The sequence below is a fragment of the Pogoniulus pusillus genome, chromosome 10 (assembly GCF_015220805.1).
Source record: "Pogoniulus pusillus isolate bPogPus1 chromosome 10, bPogPus1.pri, whole genome shotgun sequence".
NCBI classification, from domain to species: Eukaryota; Metazoa; Chordata; class Aves; order Piciformes; family Lybiidae; genus Pogoniulus; species Pogoniulus pusillus.
The window spans coordinates 34,018,187-34,035,775 of NC_087273.1; the positions used below are offsets into that span (position 1 = coordinate 34,018,187).

General features: G+C 45.5%; 1 protein-coding gene and 1 long non-coding RNA gene across 12 annotated transcripts in view; one reads left to right on the forward strand and one right to left on the reverse strand.

Moving 5' to 3' along the window:
• The window catches only part of PTPRM (protein tyrosine phosphatase receptor type M), a 598,091-nt gene that overhangs the window by 537,154 nt on the left and 43,348 nt on the right, over nucleotides 1–17,589 (forward strand). For all 11 annotated transcript variants that reach the window (XM_064150185.1, XM_064150178.1, XM_064150183.1 and 8 more), the window contains one exon: nucleotides 6,875–6,972. In XM_064150185.1, coding sequence (XP_064006255.1) covers nucleotides 6,875–6,972 — 98 coding nt within the window. The remainder of the gene's footprint in view (nucleotides 1–6,874; nucleotides 6,973–17,589) is intronic.
• LOC135178858 (uncharacterized) overlaps nucleotides 1–17,589 on the reverse strand; it is an 83,602-nt gene that overhangs the window by 8,431 nt on the left and 57,582 nt on the right. The window contains exon 3 of the long non-coding RNA XR_010303763.1: nucleotides 14,566–14,672. This is a non-coding gene — a long non-coding RNA (uncharacterized LOC135178858). The remainder of the gene's footprint in view (nucleotides 1–14,565; nucleotides 14,673–17,589) is intronic.

Here is a 17,589-nt window from a genome sequence, read left to right on the forward strand (position 1 = left end):
GCTTTTCATCCTCTGCTTGCAGTGTGGTTTTGCTTCCTTTTTATTTATTTATTTTTTCCACAGCAGAGATCTTTGATCCCAACTACTGCATTGTGTAACTAATGGGGTGCGCTGCAGGCTTACTGTTAGGCAGTGCAGCTCCTTCTCTTCAGACCTTCTCCTCCCGCAATGGGACAACTGCTGAGAGTAACCTTCCTGCCTGTAGTGCACACATCTGTTAACTTGATGCTTAGAACAATTACAGGCTCTTTCTCTCCTTACTACCAGCCTCTGGAATCAAATTGTTCAGTGCTTCATGACAATAAATACTCTGACTCTACCTAGCCCCTAATGCTTTTCACTTCTGGTTAGAGACAAGTAATAATTTATTCATATGTCAGGAAATTCATTTGGAAAATGTCAAGGAAGAAAGAAAAATGAGAGAGAAAAGAATTACTTTCTGAGACTCTGAGGTAGGTTTTCAGGTGTAGTTTTGGGTTTGTTTTTTTTTTCCTTGTCTGTTGGTGTCCTGGACGTGAAAGAAGTTTGGAGGTTACATGTAAGAATTGGAGAGGAAGGGAAAACTTGAGGAGAGCAGGAAATCCTGTCAAGCACTTTTTGATTAGGATTGACTTATCATTTGGATAGTAAGATGAAGAAGAGCATAGGACATTTCTTCTAGAAGAACAATTGGAATCCAGCTTGAGAGGCTTGTCAGAGCTCAGTTCTTTCTCTGGCCTGAAAAGTTTTATTGCTATTTCTAAAGAGTGATTTTTCTCATAGTTTATTCTTTTTCTCTAGGAAAAAAAATGGCAAACTCATAATCTTTAGGAAGAAATTAGCATTCAGGAGCTCTCCTCACTTGTAATTTGTGATTTCAGGATCTGAACTGTAAGACTCTTTAAATCATAAGACAAATTTGACTGTCTCTAGAGAAAAATAAAATAATAATAATCAGGAATAAATTGGTCCAGGTTATCCCAGAGCTGTCAAAAAGAAACAACTGTGGCAAAGCAAAGTCCAACCTTCTTGCATCTCAAATGAATCTGTAGGAAAGAAAACTGAAATCAAACATAAAGGAACTTGCTCCATTGTCCTTCAGTTTCTCACAGATTCTGACTTCTTGAAGGAGAACGGAAGATGGGTGGGTAGACAGAGGATCTTTCTTCACCATTCCTGAAGCTCTATGGAGAATGTATTCAGGTGAACAGTCCTGAAGCATCAGAAACCACTGTGGTGACAGAATGCAGTGAAGCCATTTTGAGTCTCTTCATTGGATAGGGCTGGGTGATAGGTTGGACTAGATGATCTTGGAGGTCTCTTCCAACCTGGTTGATTCTATGATTAAACCAGGATCCTCCAAGTAATAGTGTTGTTATTTGTTGTCCTTGATCAAACTTAGTGTGCTAGGAACTTGTAAACTCTATCCAGGACACCACTCTGTGGAAAACTGCCTTTCCCTAATGCTACTTAAAAGATGATACCATTAATGGTTTTGTTTGAGAGGAAAGAAGGAGCTCTACAAAGACAGAATCACAGAGGAGTTTTAGCTGGAAGGGATCTTTCAATCATGAAGTATATTAACCCAGCACTACCAAGTCGCCCCTAAACCGTGTTCCTCAGCACTGCATCTACATGTCCTGTAAACCCCTCCATAGATGTTGATTTCTTCACTGCTCTGGGCAGCCTGTTCCAGGGCTTGGTGAGCCTTTTGGTACTTTTTCTTACAGTGAGTAAAATAATCTTCCTTCTACCAGTAGGAGAAGTTGGCCCGAAACCTTTTCTAATGCTGTTGTGACTTTACTTGACCTAAAAGCTGTATTAGAATCATAGAATGGTCTAGGTTGGAAGGGACCTCAAGGATCATCCAGCTCCAACCCCTCACCATAGGCAGGGACACCTCCCACTAGAGCAGGTTGCTCAAGGCTTCATCCAGCCTGGCCTTGAACCTCCCTGGTTAATGCGTTCCAGTGTCTCACCACCCTTACTGTAAAGAACTTCCTCCTAACATCTAGTCTAAATCTCCCCTCTTCCAGTTTAAACCCTTTAGCCCTGGTCCTGTCACTACATGACCTTGTAAATGGTCCTTCCCCAGCCTTCCTGTAGGACCCCTTCAGATATTGGAAGGCCATTATAAGGTCTCCTTGAATGCTTCTCTTCTCCAGACTGAAAAGCCCCAACTCTCATAGCCTGTGCTCAGAGCAGAGCTGCTGCAGCCCTCTGAGCATCTTCATGGCCCTGCTCTGGACTCACTCCAACAGTTCCATGTCCCTCTTGTGTTGGGGGCTCCAGATATTGAATCTCATATTACTAAACAGAAGCAAGCTAAACTTTCACTACAATATCTGTTAGTTATCTTCCTGTGACAATCAAAACTGCAATTGGACCATGCCTGCATCACATCTGCAGGACGCTATGCAGGAATGAATTGAACAAATATGGTGAGGCATGATTCAACTCTTGTTATAGTTCAGAAAAGAGGCTCACAAAAGTTCACTCCTGTAAAAGAAAAGCAACTTTTAAAATACATATATGTCAAGTTTTGTGGCCACAACATCTTGAGTTTGGTCATTTCAGAAGCTGTAGGTTTAGATCCTAAACAGCCGAAGGCTGTGCGGCCACCCAGCGAGACCTGGACAGACTGAGAGCTGGGTACAGAGGAACCAAATGAGGTTCAACAAGGACAGGTGCAGAGTCCTGCACCTTTCAAGGAATAATAAACTGCAGCAGTACAGGCTGGGAGGTGATCTGCTGGAGAGCAGCCCTGTGGAGAGGGACCTGGGGGTCCTGGTGGATAACAAATTTCCCATGGCACAGCAATGTGCCCTTGTGGCCAAGAAGGCTGATGGGATCCTGGGGTATATTAGGAAGAGTGTGTCCAGCAGATCAAGGGAGGTTCTCCTCCCCCTCTACTCTGCCCTGTTGAGACCTCATCTTGAGTACTACATTCAATTTTAGGCTTGCCACTTTAAGAGGGACAGGGATCTGCTGGAGAGGATCCAGGGGAGGGCTACAAGGATGATGAGTGGACTGGAGGGCATGGCTTATGAGGAGAGGCTGAGGGACCTGGGGCTGTTTAGTCTGGAGAAGAGAAGACTTAAAGGGGATTTGATAGATGTTCATAAGTATCTGGAGGCTGGCCAGGAAGGGGGGACAGGCTCTGCTCACTGCTCCCTGGGATAGGACAAGGACCAATGGGTGTAAATTGCAGGACAGGACGTTCTGCCGCAACACAAGGGGGAACTTCTTTACTGTAAAGGTCACAGAGCACTGGAACAGGCTTCCCAGAGAGGTTGTGGTGTCTCCTTCTCTGGAGACTTGGCCTGTCTGGATGTGTTTCTGTGTGATTTGTGTTAGATAGCATTGTCCTGCTCTGGCAGGGGGCTTGGACTTGATGACCTCCTTGGGTCCCTTCCAACCCCTAACATCCTGTGAGCCTGTGATCTGTGATCCTACTGTTACTTCTGCTCTGAGACCTTCTGATGTTTCTCGTGTTCCAGATTCTTGGTGTTTTCAGTGTTTTCTTCTCCTGTTATATGAACTACAAACAAAAGACAAGTCAAGTAACTGTAGGGAAACTCTATTTGCAGCTTATTTAAAAGCAGAGAAAATAGAAGGGAGAATATAGAACTTATTTAAGTGGCACATGGAAACTATGGGTGATAAAATGAAGCTTTGAAATTGCTGAAAACAATGTTGAAATGTTCCAAAAATGTAGGTCATTTCCACCTGTTTTGTTAAACTTTACTTCTAAATAAGTCATGTCTTAACTATGGTGTAGTTTCTGTAGTGGGATGGCTTTGGCTTTCCTTTAGCATTGAATACTTTGGGTTGGAAGGGACCTTCAAAGATCATCTAGTGCAATCCCTCTGCCAGGGTAATGTTGTAACAATATATTAATTCCTTTTTCACTAAGTACTTGACTGAAAAGTTTATGCTCAAAGGTAGCTCAAAGTGGCAAACTGTGGGTGCTAAATTCCCCACATCTGTCAGTGGAATGTTTTTGAATGTTCTGGAACGTTTTGTGTTGCTTTCAGCAGTAGAGGAGAAACATTCAGGCCACTATGTTATCCATTTGTCCTCCAATTAGCTGATTTAAGGCACCCCTTTACATAGCCACTGAATGCTTACTCAGTGTGGCAGTTCAGTAATGGATTCAGTAAGGATGTTAAGCTTACAGTCACAGAACCATAGGATGGTTTGGGTTGGAAGGACCTCTAAATATCACCTAGCTCAGACACCCTCACCATGGGCAGGGACAAATTCTACTACAGCAGGTTGCTCAAAGCCCCATTCAACCTGGCTTTGAACACCCTCAGGGAAGGGACATCCACAGCCTTCCTGGGCCACCTGTTCCCATATCTCACTCCTCTCACTGTAAAGAATTCCTTCGTAATATCCAGTCTGAATGTACCCTCTTCTGTCTTAAAGCCATTCCCTTTCATCCTGTCACTAAAAGCCTTTGTAACAAGTCCCTCTCCAGCTTTCTTGTAGGTCCCTTTTAGACATCTTCAAGTAGAGAAAGTTGCTCAAAGCTCCATCCAACCTGCCATTGAATGTTTCCAGGATCGGGGCATCTACCACCTCTTGGGGCAACCCATGTGGTACCTGACAGTATTTTACCTGAGGTATCTGACAGCCCTTTACATTTGTTTGTTCTTATTGGCTCAGTAATTCTAAAGCAGTGATTTGAAGGTGAGGTGGCACACTGAACAACATGGGTAGGAGTAGTGGCTTGGATTTGGACCCCAACAAATTGGAATTCACTCCTAGAGTAAATTACCAATGGGACTCAGAACTTGGAAGCAAAATGAAAGCTGTATTTACAAAGGTGAACTAAATAGAAGTGGTATGAAAGGCACTAAAGATATAGAGGGTATATTTACATATATTTACAAGTCAGAAACAATACAAGGATCCTTCTGCACTGATTTGCACACCCCTGGACAAGGGAAAGGCAAACAGCTTACAAGGGAAAAGAGAGAGAAAACAGAGAGAAAGCTGCACTGCTACTTAGCCATCACAAGAATCCCAGCCAAGGTCAGCAAAGCCAAGCAAAAACCACCAGCCAGCAGCCAGGGCAAAGAAGAGAAAAGGAAAAAGAGTAGTTTGTGCAGCAAACTGTATCCCAGTCACCAATCCAATAGAGTGATATAGATCTATCTATTTTTGTTCTTCTGCAGCCAACCCTGTACTTCAATTAGCTTTTACTCGAAGATCTCCAGAAAGTTCCTATTCTTGCTTATAATTGAGAGTCAGGCTAGAGTACCAGCTTCAAACCACCACAGCAAGACACACAGGCAAGAAAGAGGTGGGACCAGGCATATGCCAAGTGATGTGGTTGTTCTTCTCAGGGAGGTTGTGGAGTCTTCTTTTATAGAGATCCCAAACCTGCCTGGACACTACCCTGGGTCAGCACAGTCCCAAGCACAAATCCAGAGGGGGGGGGGAATGGCTGAGAGCAGCCCTGAGGAAAAGGACCTGGGGGTCTGGGTTGATGAAAAGCTCAGCATGAGCCTGCAGTGTGAGTGCAGCCCAGACAGCAACCCTGTGCTGGGCTGCAGCAAGAGCAGTGTGGGCAGCAGGGCAAGGGAGGGGATTCTGCCCCTTTGCACTGCTCTCATGAGACTCCACCTGGAGTACTGTATGCAGTTCTGGAGTCCCCAACATGAGAAGGACATGGAACTGTTGGAGAGAGTCTAGAGGAGGCCACAAAGACGCTCAGAGGGCTGCAGCAGCTCTGCTATGAGGACAGGCTATGAGAGCTGGGACTCTTCAGCCTGGAGATGAGGATTCGAGGAGACCTTGTAGTAGCCTTCCAGTATCTGAAGAGGGCCCACAGGAGGGCTGGGGAGGGACTATTCACAAGGTCTTGTAATGACAGGACAAGGGGTAATGGGTTTAAACTGGCAGAGGGGAGATTTAAACTGGATGTTAGGAAGAAGTTCTTTGCAGTGAGGGTGGTGAGACACTGGCACAGGTTGCCCAGGGAGGTTGTGGCTGCTCCCTCCCTGAAAGTGTTCAAAGTTAGGTTGGATGAGGCCTTGAGCTACCTGTTCTAGTAGGTGGTGTCCCTGCCTATGGTGGGAGGTTGGAACTGGATGATCCTTGAGGTCCCTTCCAACCTAGACCATTCTGTGCTTCTATTCTGTGGTCAACATGCTTCAGGGGGGTTGTTAGACTAGGAGGTCCTAAGAGATCATTTCCAGCCCACTCCATTCTGTGACTCCATTCTCAGTATTCTACATTTCTGTCATGCTTTCTGTCACACTTCCCATGGGCTGCTGCTCAGCTTTAGCACAGCACTAGAGGAAGCCTTGTGGGTTCATCTACAAAAGGCTGTTGGGGAAAGCTCTGCAGAGGACTGGGCTGCTGTGCCAGGGTTCTTCAGCACTTCCCTTGCTGTTTTGCAAAGTGATACACTGCAGCACAACACTATAACTTCTGTCTCACTTCAGGAGGTACAATTTAGAGGCTGAGGTGATTTGATGGATAGTGTATACAAAGCAAAATATTAGAAACCAAGAAAGGCCACACAGTCCATGGAGGCTCATTTCATTCTGCAAACACCCTCCCTAGTTTATCTTCCAATCGTTAAGAGAAAGACTAATGGTATCCATTTTTTACAACTCCACTTCTGGGTATTAGGGAGATAAATACCCAAATGTTGGAGAAGTAACTTTCTTTCAGAGCACTATTTCAGGGAGGGTTCAAAAAAAAAGAGCCCACACTTAAATGCAGACAGGTGGCAGGACAGAAAATGAAGTGACCCTAAATACACCGATAGTGATCTGATTATCTGTGTGTAGTCACAGTTTCTCACTGTTCCCCAGAGGCCAGCTTCCGATCCTGAGGTGTTCAGAGGGTAACCTTTCATGTGATTTTATTGTTTCAGGACCAATGCAGGAGACAATATATGACTTCTGGAGGATGGTGTGGCATGAAAACACAGCCAGCATAATCATGGTTACTAACCTCGTAGAAGTGGGAAGGGTAAGTGATTTTTGTACTTAAAAAGATGAAAGACTTCCAAGGTGTTTGCTTTTGGAAATTAAAGAGCAGACCAACAAGATGCTTACACACCGAGTGTGGGGCATAAAATATTTATGAGTGCCTGTGCTGAGAGGTTCATTATCAATTATTTTTAAACATGCCTTGGATGTTTGGCTTTGATAACATTAGCACAGTGGAAAAAAAAAAGGAGCCAGTAAAGCTGCCTGCTGTAGAGCACAGCCTGCAAAGACTGCAGAAGAGAGAAGCTGTCCTATCTGTATATATCTCAGACAGAGAGTTTCTATTAAGGGAAACCTGGGAATTGGTTACAGAACAAGGTATGGAGTCTTTCTTCTTGTATTGGAGGGAGGCCTTGAGCACAAGCCCTAGGAGGAGAGGCTGAGGGAGCTGGGATTGTTTAGCCTGGAGAAGAGGAGGCTCGGAGGAGACCTTATTGCTGTCTACAACTACCTGAGGGGAGCTTGTAGCCAGGAGGAGGTTGCTCTCTTCTCTCAGGTGGCCAGCACCAGAACAAGAGGACACAGCCTCAAGCTATGCCAGGGGAAATTTAGGCTTGAGGTGAGGAGAAAGTTCTTCACTGAGAGAGTCATTGGACACTGGAATGGGCTGCCCGGGGAGGTGGTGGAGTCGCCGTCCCTGGAGCTGTTCAAAGCAGGATTGGACGTGGCACTTGGTGCCATGGTCTAGCCTTGAGCTCTGTGGAAAAGGGTTGGACTTGATGATCTATGAGGTCTCTTCCAACCTTGGTGAGACTGTGAGACTGAGAGGGTGCAATTCTGACACAGATTCCTGAGAAAAGTAGTTAAACTATAAAATTGGAGCTGCTTCGTGTTATGTGGTCAACAGATTGAGAGAGGCGATTCTGCTGAGGTGCCCCCTGGAGTACTGTTTCCAGCTGGGGGGTCCCCAACTCAAGAAGACCATGGACCTGCTGGAGCATGTTCAGAGGAGAGCACAAAGATGGTCAGAGAGGTGGGGGCCCACTCCTGCAAGGTTAGGCTGGGGAAGTTGGGGTTGTTCAGCCTGGAGAAGAAAAAGCTCCAGGGAGACTTTATAGCAGCATTTCAATATCTGAAGGGGACCTGCAGCAAGGCTGGGCAGGGACTGCTTAGAAGGGCTTGTAGCAATAAGATGAGGGACAGTGGATTTAAACTGGAGTGGGGTACATGTAGGTTAGACATAAGGAGAAAGTTCCTTACAATGACAGTGGTGAAATACTGGAACAAGCTGCCCAGAGATGTGGTGGAGGCTCCATCCTTAGAGACATCCAAGATCAAACTTGTTGGGGCCTTAAGCAACCTGATGTAGTTGGAGGTGTCCCTGCTCACTGCAGGGGGGTTGGAGAAGATGGCCTTCAAGGATTCCTTCCAATCTGATGCATTCTGGGATTCTGTGAATCTGTACACAGGGTCTTGTGTCCAATCCTGGGCTTCCCAGATGAAGAGGGACAGGGAAATACTAGAGAGTCTAATGGAGGCTACAAAGATGATCAAGGAACTGGGACATCTCTCTTATGAGGGAAGGCTGAGATGCCAGGGTCTATTTAGTATGCAGAAGAGAAGACTAAGAGGGGATCTTATTAATGTTTATAAATATCTGATGGGTAGGTGTCAAGAAGGGTCAAGAAGAAGGGTCCAGTCTCTTTTCAAAGTGGAACATAGGAAGTTCCACCTCAGCATGAGGAGAAACTTCTTTACAGTGAGGGTAGTGTAGAACTGGAACGGGCTGCCCAGAGAGGTTGTGGAGTCTCCCCTTCTTTAGAGACTTTCAAAACCCGCCTGGATGCACTTCTGTGTGGCCTGCCTATGTAATCCTGCTTTGGCAGGGGAAGGTGGACTCATGATCTCTAGATGTCCCTTCCATCTATGATTCCATCCATTCTATGATTTTCCTAACTCAGGCTGGTTTGTTTGGGTTTCCCTTCCTGTAAGCCTTGCAGACACCAAAAAATCTTTACTCATCCGGGGACTAAATTTGTCGACCAGGAAGTCTTCTTCAGGAGCTGCATAGTAGAGGGAAGCTTGAGTTACCTGGTTGATACTCTGTACTTTTCTGTCTGTGCTTGATCACTTCTAAAATAAGCCTCCTACTCAAGTCATTATGGCTAATTCTGTTTGCAGCAAGTACTGAATGGAACCATTCCCTTTGTTTCTCACAACCGTCAATAACTGAGGATTTAATCTGCCTCTTTGTCTGTGCACTGGTGTCTTAAATCTCATCTGGGATGTTTTATCCAAGAACATTTGCTTGGGAATTTGGCATAGAACTTTCATTTAGAATGAATAATTAAAAAAAAGAGAATAAGGGGGGAAAAAGCCAGCACCAACTCACTGCTTTTATTGCAGCTACTGCAATCAGTGTAATCAAAGCACAGCCTTAAGAAGTCGTGACCACATATCTTGGTGTGAGCCACATGGTTTAAAGAGATGTTTGTAATTTCATGCTGGGGGAGTGGTTGGTACCCCTCTGCCCTGTGGCATCTTCCAGAGTAGAGAGCACCCTGGTTTGTGATTAGACTTGATCTTAAAGGTCTCTTCCAAGCAAAACGATTCTACGTTGCCACGATTCTATCATCTCCTTTTTTAGCAAGCCCAGTTTTACAATCTCCATTTATTCTTCCTTCTGTCCTTTCTCAGCTGTTAATATACATCCTAGCATTTAGATGTCAGTGTGCCCAGGCCTGCCAACAGATCAGGAGCCAAGATTATTTTTAGATAGCAAAAAAAAAAAGATGGGATGGGTGACTGCAGTTAACACCTGCTGCAGGAACGTGTGTATGACTAATTGCACAGACAAAAAGAAGATCATGGAGGCAGTTTCAAAAACCTCAATCCCTCAAGTGAGGAAGAAGTTGGAAATAGTTGGATGATCCCATATCTGTTCAAAACAGCTGGACTGGGGAGAATAGGAAGCTCTCCAGCAAACCTTTTTTTGTTAAAGCTTTATGCATGTTGATAAGTACCCAAGTACACAACTTTAAAAGGGATGCTTTCAGGCTGTGGATAAACAAGCCTTAGAACACAGATAGCATACAGCCTGAAACCATAGACTTCCTGAAGTCAGTGTTTTAAAGCATCTGTTAGAGCAAACTGTCAGGTATGAGCTGGGGAAATAATGGGGCTTGGGTGCCAGTGTTAGAATCATAGAATCAACCAGGTTGGAAGAGACCTCCAAGATCATCCAGGCCAACCTACCACCCAGACCTATCCAGTCAACTAGACCATGGCACTAAGTGCCTCAGCCAGGCTTTGCTTCAACACCTCCAGGGACAGTGACTCCAACACCTCCCTGGGCAGCCCATTCCAATGCAAATCACTCGCTTTGACAACAACTTCCTCCTGACATCCAGCCTAGACCTCCTCCTGCACAACTTGAGACTGTGTCCTCTTGTTCTGTTGCTGATTGCCTGGCAGAAGAGACCAACCCCTACCTGGCTACAGCCTCCCTTCAGGGAGTTGTAGACAGCAGTGAGGTCCCCCCTGAACCTCCTCTTCTCCAGGCTGCACACTCCCAGCTCCCTCAGCCTCTCCTCAGCCTCGACTCAGAACAATTGCCTAGACAACAATTTGTGCCACCATGGAGTTTTCTTCAGGGTGCAGAGTCCCAGCAGGACACAGATCTATGGCTTTGTTGTTTCTGGCAGTGGTAGAAATGGTTTTGTTTTCACTTTCTCTGGAGGCCAGAGAAAGTTGAGGTCAGAAAGCAGAAAAGAAATGAAAATGTATGAGGTGCAGAATGATGCAGTCACTCCTCCACTGGTGTTTCTGTCCTGCTCCCAGAGCTGGAACCATCATCAACAACAAGGAGGCATATCAGAAACACACCATCTGTCCCACAACCCCTAACACCAACTTTATGCCATCCTGTGGAATCACAGAATGGGTTGGGTTGGAAGAGACCTTTAAAGGTCATCTAGTTCAACACCCCCATGCAATCAGCAGGAACATCTGCAACTAGATCAAGCTGCTCAGAGCCCCAAACAACCCTACCTTGAATACTGTTTCCAGGAATGGGGCTATTCCCACCTCCCTAGGCAACCTGTGCCAATGTTTCTCCACCTTCATTATAAAATCATCACTTGATTAGTGATGATTTTAATGGACCTTTTGGTAGCATTCCTGTGGGTCAAACTTTGTAACCTTCCCAACCTTGAGGTTTTCCTTTTCTGTCGGTGGAACAGGAATCACAGTGGGTTTATTAATTTGAATTTTTAACCCTCTTGACTCTTTGCAAGCTGAGGAGGAAAATTCCTTCCTATTTGCTGGAAAATGGAGTCTCTATTTAACATGTCTGCTGCACAGCCTACGTCCTTCATGAATTAAGCATCGAGAGGCTGTACATGTATTTGTTTACCAGGACTGGCTGGGTAGTCATTAAATCAGAGCTGGGAACTCGCTTCTTGCCCTGGAGCATTATGCAGCAGGACCATTTTAATTGCGGATGGTGGAATCACCATGAGGCTATCCCTAATGCAAGCACCTGCTGCAAATGACTCGGTCCCCACATTACCCTCCAGCAGGGTCTGGGTACATCTGCCAATAGCTGTCATTATCTGAGGCACACTTGTCAAAACCGCGCATCCCTTTAAGCTCTTGCGTGTTCCAGCCAGAGACCCTTGTCAGTGGTTCTGGCACCTGCAGACTGCCGTGCACCTGGCATTTAAATGGCAGGGAAATGTGTTTTGATTGTTTTCCCTCTTTAATGAACCCACCTAAGGGAGATTGAGCTCTTTATCTGGCCGCCCGTTACCCAGCCGCTCCCATTTCCGCGGCTCGTGTGGAAATTCAGACCCCGCTCGCGCTGCTGCGCTAATCCATCTGCCAGAAACCTTATCACAAAATCTGCACAGGGCTCCCTAAGGAGACTTTTGTACTGGTAATTTAAGCTAATGATTTCTAAACATATTTAGTCAGTTTTATGAAGACCTCATTAGGATGTGGCTGTTTATTAAAAATCTAAATGAGGCCTCGCAGTCATTTAGAAAACTCAGTGCTGGGTTGCATGAACGGTTCTTTGGTAATGGGTGATGAGATGGGTTTTAGTTAAGATCAGGAAGAAGCAGTTTTCCAAAATGCACACTAATGGGTAAAAAGCAAAACCAAGGCTCATAAAAATGTATCAAAGTGACCGCAAGCTGTTTCCAACTGATGTGTTTGGGGTGGTACCGATGCAAGAGGCCTCCACGTTCATGTTTGTGAGTGGCAGAGGAGGTGAGGATAATATTAACTCAGGCATCTTTTCCTGAGAAATGTAGCATAATCTGATCATAGAATCAAGCAGGTTGGAAGAGACCTCCAAGATCATCCAGGCCAATCTAGCACCCAGTCCTATCCAGTCAACTAGACCATGGCACTAAGTGCCTCATCCAGGCTTTGATTCAACACCTCCAGGGACGGTGCCTCCACCACCTCCCTGGGCAGCCCATTCCAATGCCAATCACTCTCACTGCTAAGAACTTCCTCCTAACATCCAGCCTAGACCTGCCCCAGCACAACTTGAGACTGTGTCCCCTTGTTCTGTTGCTGCTTGCCTGGCAGAGGAGACCAACCCCCACCTGGCTACAACCTCTCTTCAGGGAGTTGTAGACAGCAATGAGGTCACCCCTGAGCCTCCTCTTCTCCAGGCTAAGATGGAATGTTCTAGAAGAAACAAAACTTTGTATCCCACTGGCATAGGGGTGATTGGAAAAATACAGTCACAGAACCAATTGTTTTGGTTGGAAGAGACCTTTGAGATCACTGAGTCCAACCATTAACCCAGCACTGCCAGGTCACCATTAAAACATGTCCCTCAGCACCACATCTGCATAGCTTTTCAATCCCTCCATGGATAGAGACTCCATCACTTCCCTGGGTAGCCTGTTCTAGGGCTTGACAAACCTTTCTGAGAAGAAATTGTTCCTAATGTCCAACCTAAACCTTCCCTAGCACAGTTTGAGGCCATTTCCTCATGTCCTATCCCCTGTTGCTCAGGAAAAGAGCCTGGCTCACGCCTCGCTACAACCTTCTCTCAGAAAGTTGTAGAGGGTGAGACTTGCCCTGAGTCTCCTTTTCTCCAGCCTGAAGGACCCCAGTTCCTTCAGCTGCTCCTCATTAGATTTGTTCTCTAGACTTTTCACCAGCTTCTTTGCTCTTTTTGGGTGCCCCCTACCTACTGGAAAATGCACACAATCCTGAACTCCAGCAGTTCCTTCAGCTGCTCCTCATTAGATTTGTTCTCTAGACTTTTCACCAGCTTCTTTGCTCTTTTTGGGTGCCCCCTACCTACTGGAAAATGCACACAATCCTGAACTCCAGCAGTTCCTTCAGCTGCTCCTCATTAGATTTGTTCTCTAGACTTTTCACCAGCTTCTTTGCTCTTTTTGGGTGCCCCCTACCTACTGGAAAATGCACGCAGTCCTGAACTCCAGCAGTTCCTTCAGCTGCTCCTCAGAAGATTTGTTCTCTAGACTTTTCACCAGCTTCTTTGCTCTTTTTGGGTGCCCCCTACCTACTGGAAAATGCACACAGTCCTGAACTCCAGCAGTTCCTTCAGCTGCTCCTCAGAAGATTTGTTCTCTAGACTTTTCACCAGCTTCTTTGCTCTTTTTGGGTGCCCCCTACCTACTGGAAAATGCACACAGTCCTGAACTCCAGCAGTTCCTTCAGCTGCTCCTCAGAAGATTTGTTCTCTAGACTTTTCACCAGCTTCTTTGCTCTTTTTGGGTGCCCCCTACCTACTGGAAAATGCACACAGTCCTGAACTCCAGCAGTTCCTTCAGCTGCTCCTCAGAAGATTTGTTCTCTAGACTTTTCACCAGCTTCTTTGCTCTTTTTGGGTACCTCCTACCTACTGGAAAATGCACACAATGCAACAACCTTGCTTACTCCAAAAGACTGTTCTGGAGTGCAAAATTCCAAAGACAGAGCTGGATCCTTCTGTGGAACGCAATGGGAACTGGACCAGATACTGGCCAAAGCCTCAGGCTGCCTTTCAAAGTGTTTCAATGTTCGCATGTATTGAAACATTTCTTTCCTCCTCAGAGAGTTACACTGGGAAGATTCAGAACATATTTGGTTGTGCCATCTAGCTGTCACCTCCATCTCTGCTCTTGTTGGGCTGGTGCTACTACTGGCTTGGCAGACTCAAACCTTGGCATCTCCCATCATTTGTCAGCAATCACTTTCTCTCTCCCTGCCGTGTTTTAACTTGAGGCAGAGGAATTTTCGTAATGCATGATTAAGAAGTGGTTGGACTACACGGATGAAATTCAGTGGAGGTGGTTGATAGATAAATGTGCTGCAAGGACTCGTGGTTGTCTATCATGCTTTTAGTGTGAGGAAGTATTTTGGGGGGGGGGTAACAACTCAAATCACTGGAAATAATGATAAAAACCAAAACCTCCCCCCAGGAGCATAGTAATTACAGTAATTAGAGTTTCCCAATCATCCAGAATTAGATAGCAGCCAGTGTTAATAGTGTTAATAAGCACACAAAGGACCCTTTATTTGAGAGGAAGCAAGACTGACCACAACAGAAGGGATGTGATGCACACAAGGGAATGAAGGTCAAATAAGCCCAAAGTACACACACCTTAGTGCTGCCAAAGCAGCCTCTTGCTGCCATCTTACTTCCCGGGAGTGCTGTGCTTTCCTGGTAGCTTTCTCAGGCTCCTCCTGGGTGAGTTTTTCTTCCTTGCTCTTTATTTACAGAGGGAAAAAGAAAAAAAATACAGTGATGGCTTAGCTTTTTTCTTTGATGGGCCTGCAGTTGACATGTTACATGCACAACATTCATCTGCCTTGCTGCAAAAATGTCAATGGCTTCAAGCTTTCACAGAGTCACAGGAAAACACAGAATGGTGGGGGGTGGAAAGGAACTTTGGAGGTCATCTAGTCCATCTTCCCTGCCAAGGCAGAGTCACCCAGAGCAGATTACCCAGGATCATGTCCAGGAGACTTCTGAATGTCTCCAGAGAAGGGGACTTGCACTTTAGATCCTTCACCAGTTTCATTGCCCTTCTTTGCACGCTCCAAACCTAAACTCCTTGTAGTGAAGGGTGCAGAAATGAACCCAGTATTCAAGGTGAGGCCTCACCAGTTCCCAGCAGAGGAAAATCATCAATTCCCTACTCCTGCTAGCTACATCTTCCTCAGATCCAGTTGATGATCCATTTCTGTCACAGACAGGCATTAGACATCCAAAAAAACTGCCAGATACATCCCTGCCCAAAGACTTCTTCCTGTATACATATTTCAAGAACCATCAAAGACAAAGCAACATGTGAAAGTGGTCAAAAAACATGCAGATGTGACACTCTGGGGTGTGAGTTAGCAGGCATGGTGGTGTTGGGTTGATGGTTGGACTTAATGATCTTACAGGCCTTTTCCAACCTTAATGATTCTATGATGCCATGATAAATGCTGCAAAATTTCCAGCAAAGTTGAGGTCTTTTCATAGGACAAAATGGGAAATTTTTGTCACAGAGCTATGATGAAGCTTGCACTTAAGCATTTAAAGTTTTGGGAATCTTCTGTGCAGAACCCTTTAACAGACAAAGGTAAATTTAAACTGTACTTAAGATTCAAATCACCCTTTACAGAGATATCACAGAACATTAGGGGCTGGAAGGGACCTTGAAAGAGCATCCAGTCCAACACCCCTGCCAGAGCAGGGTCTCCTATACCAGATCACAAAGGAACACATCCAGCTGGGTCTTAAATATCTCCAAAGAGGGAGTCTCCAGAACGCCCCTGGACAGCCTGCTCCAGGGTTCTGTCACCCTCACAGTGAAAAAAAACCTCATCGTGTTTGTATGGAAATTCCTATGCCTCAGCTCCCACCCACTGCCTCTTGTCCTGCCACGGGGCACCACTGAGCAGAGCCTGACCCAGCCTCTCTACATATTTATATGCATGAATGAGGCCACCTCTGTCTCCTCTTCTCCAAGCTAAAGAGACCCAGCTCCCTCAGTCTCTCCTCATAAGGAAGATGTGCCACTCCCTTCATCATTTTTGTGGCTCTGTGCTGGACTCTTTGAAGCAGTTCCCTGAGCTCCTTCTTGAAATGGGGAGCCCAGAACTGGACACAATACTCCAAATGAGGCCTCACCAGAGCAGAGTAGAGGGGGAGGAGAACCCCTCTTGACCTACTAACCACAGCCCTCCTAATGCACCCCAGGATGCGATTGGCCTTCTTGCCACAAGTGCACATTGCTGGCTCATGGTCAACCTTCCATTCACTAGGACCCCCAGGTCCTTTTCACCTTCACTGCTCTCCTGCAGGTCAGTCCTGAACCTATACTGACACCTGGGGCTGTTCTCTCCCAGCTGCAAGACTCTACTTGCTGAACTTCATTAAATTCCTCCCTGCCCAACTCTCCAGCCTAAGTCTCACTATCACAGAAGTGAAACTCCAGAACTCTTTTAACCCATCTCACACACAGCACACTTGTATTGATAAGTGCAGGAACACTCAATCTAATTGAAACTGCCTCTAAATGCAATAAACCAAATTACCTACCTTGGAATTAGTTCAGGACTCTGGCAGTAGTGCTCCTTAGGAGGTGTGCCAAAGGTGTTTGTGAGCAGAGTGGTGACTAAGATCTCTTTTGATTTTTCTACTGTGAGAAAGAAACCACATTTTATAAATGAAAGGGAGAAAGGATGCTACATGAAACCCTTCTCTACCTCTAGGTAATACTTACCTCAGCTTCTCAAACCTAGAAATAGGTTTACCATCTTCACCATCTAGAGAAGCTTAATTCCTTATAATCATGGGCATAGTCTCAGGTTGTGCCAGGGGAGGTCTAGGCTGGATGTTAGGAGGAAGTTCTTCACAGAGAGAGTGATTGGCATTGGAATGGGCTGCCCAGGGAGGTGGTGGAGTCACCATCCCTGGAGGTGTTCAAGAAAAGCCTGGATGAAGCACTTAGTGCCATGGTCTAGTTGATTGGCTAGGTCTGGGTGAAAGGTTTGACTGAGTGATCTTGTCGGTCTCTTCCAAGCTGGTTGATTCTATGATTCAGTGATTCCATGTTTATCCAGAGCATCTGTGATCTGTTTGTATGGTACATATATGTCACCTTATAGTCTGTGCTCCTATTTTTGGTTTCACTGTAATTCCACTGACTCTTACTGGGTAGAGTTTATACCTTTACAGCATCAATAAGAGAAGGGAAAAAAAAACCCAATCCTAATTTATAACTGCTGTTAATCCTTTGAGTCAGTGAACCCTTCTAGTTGTCAAAACAGATTTCAGCTTTCTAGGCTTCTAACCAGAGAGAACAAGTTGGCTTTACTCCATTAGGGCTATCAGGGGCAGGCCCTTAGTTGAAAATAATTTTTTTAAAGCTCTTTTTCTTCATGGCTGTTTGCACTCATTTGATAAAGATGCCTGCAGATTAGCAACATTAACATCATCAAGCAGGACATCAGCCTGCAAGCCTTCAGTACTTTCCCATGCCACTCAAAGCAGCCACGGTTTCAGCTCTCGGTGTTTTGATGCATTCTCCTTTCCAGTGAAAGCTTGGTTTCAAAGCATGTTAATCAACAGAGATTAATATCTTAATGCTTGCTAATCCAATTGAGGTAATTCACTTTGAGAAAGAAATACAAG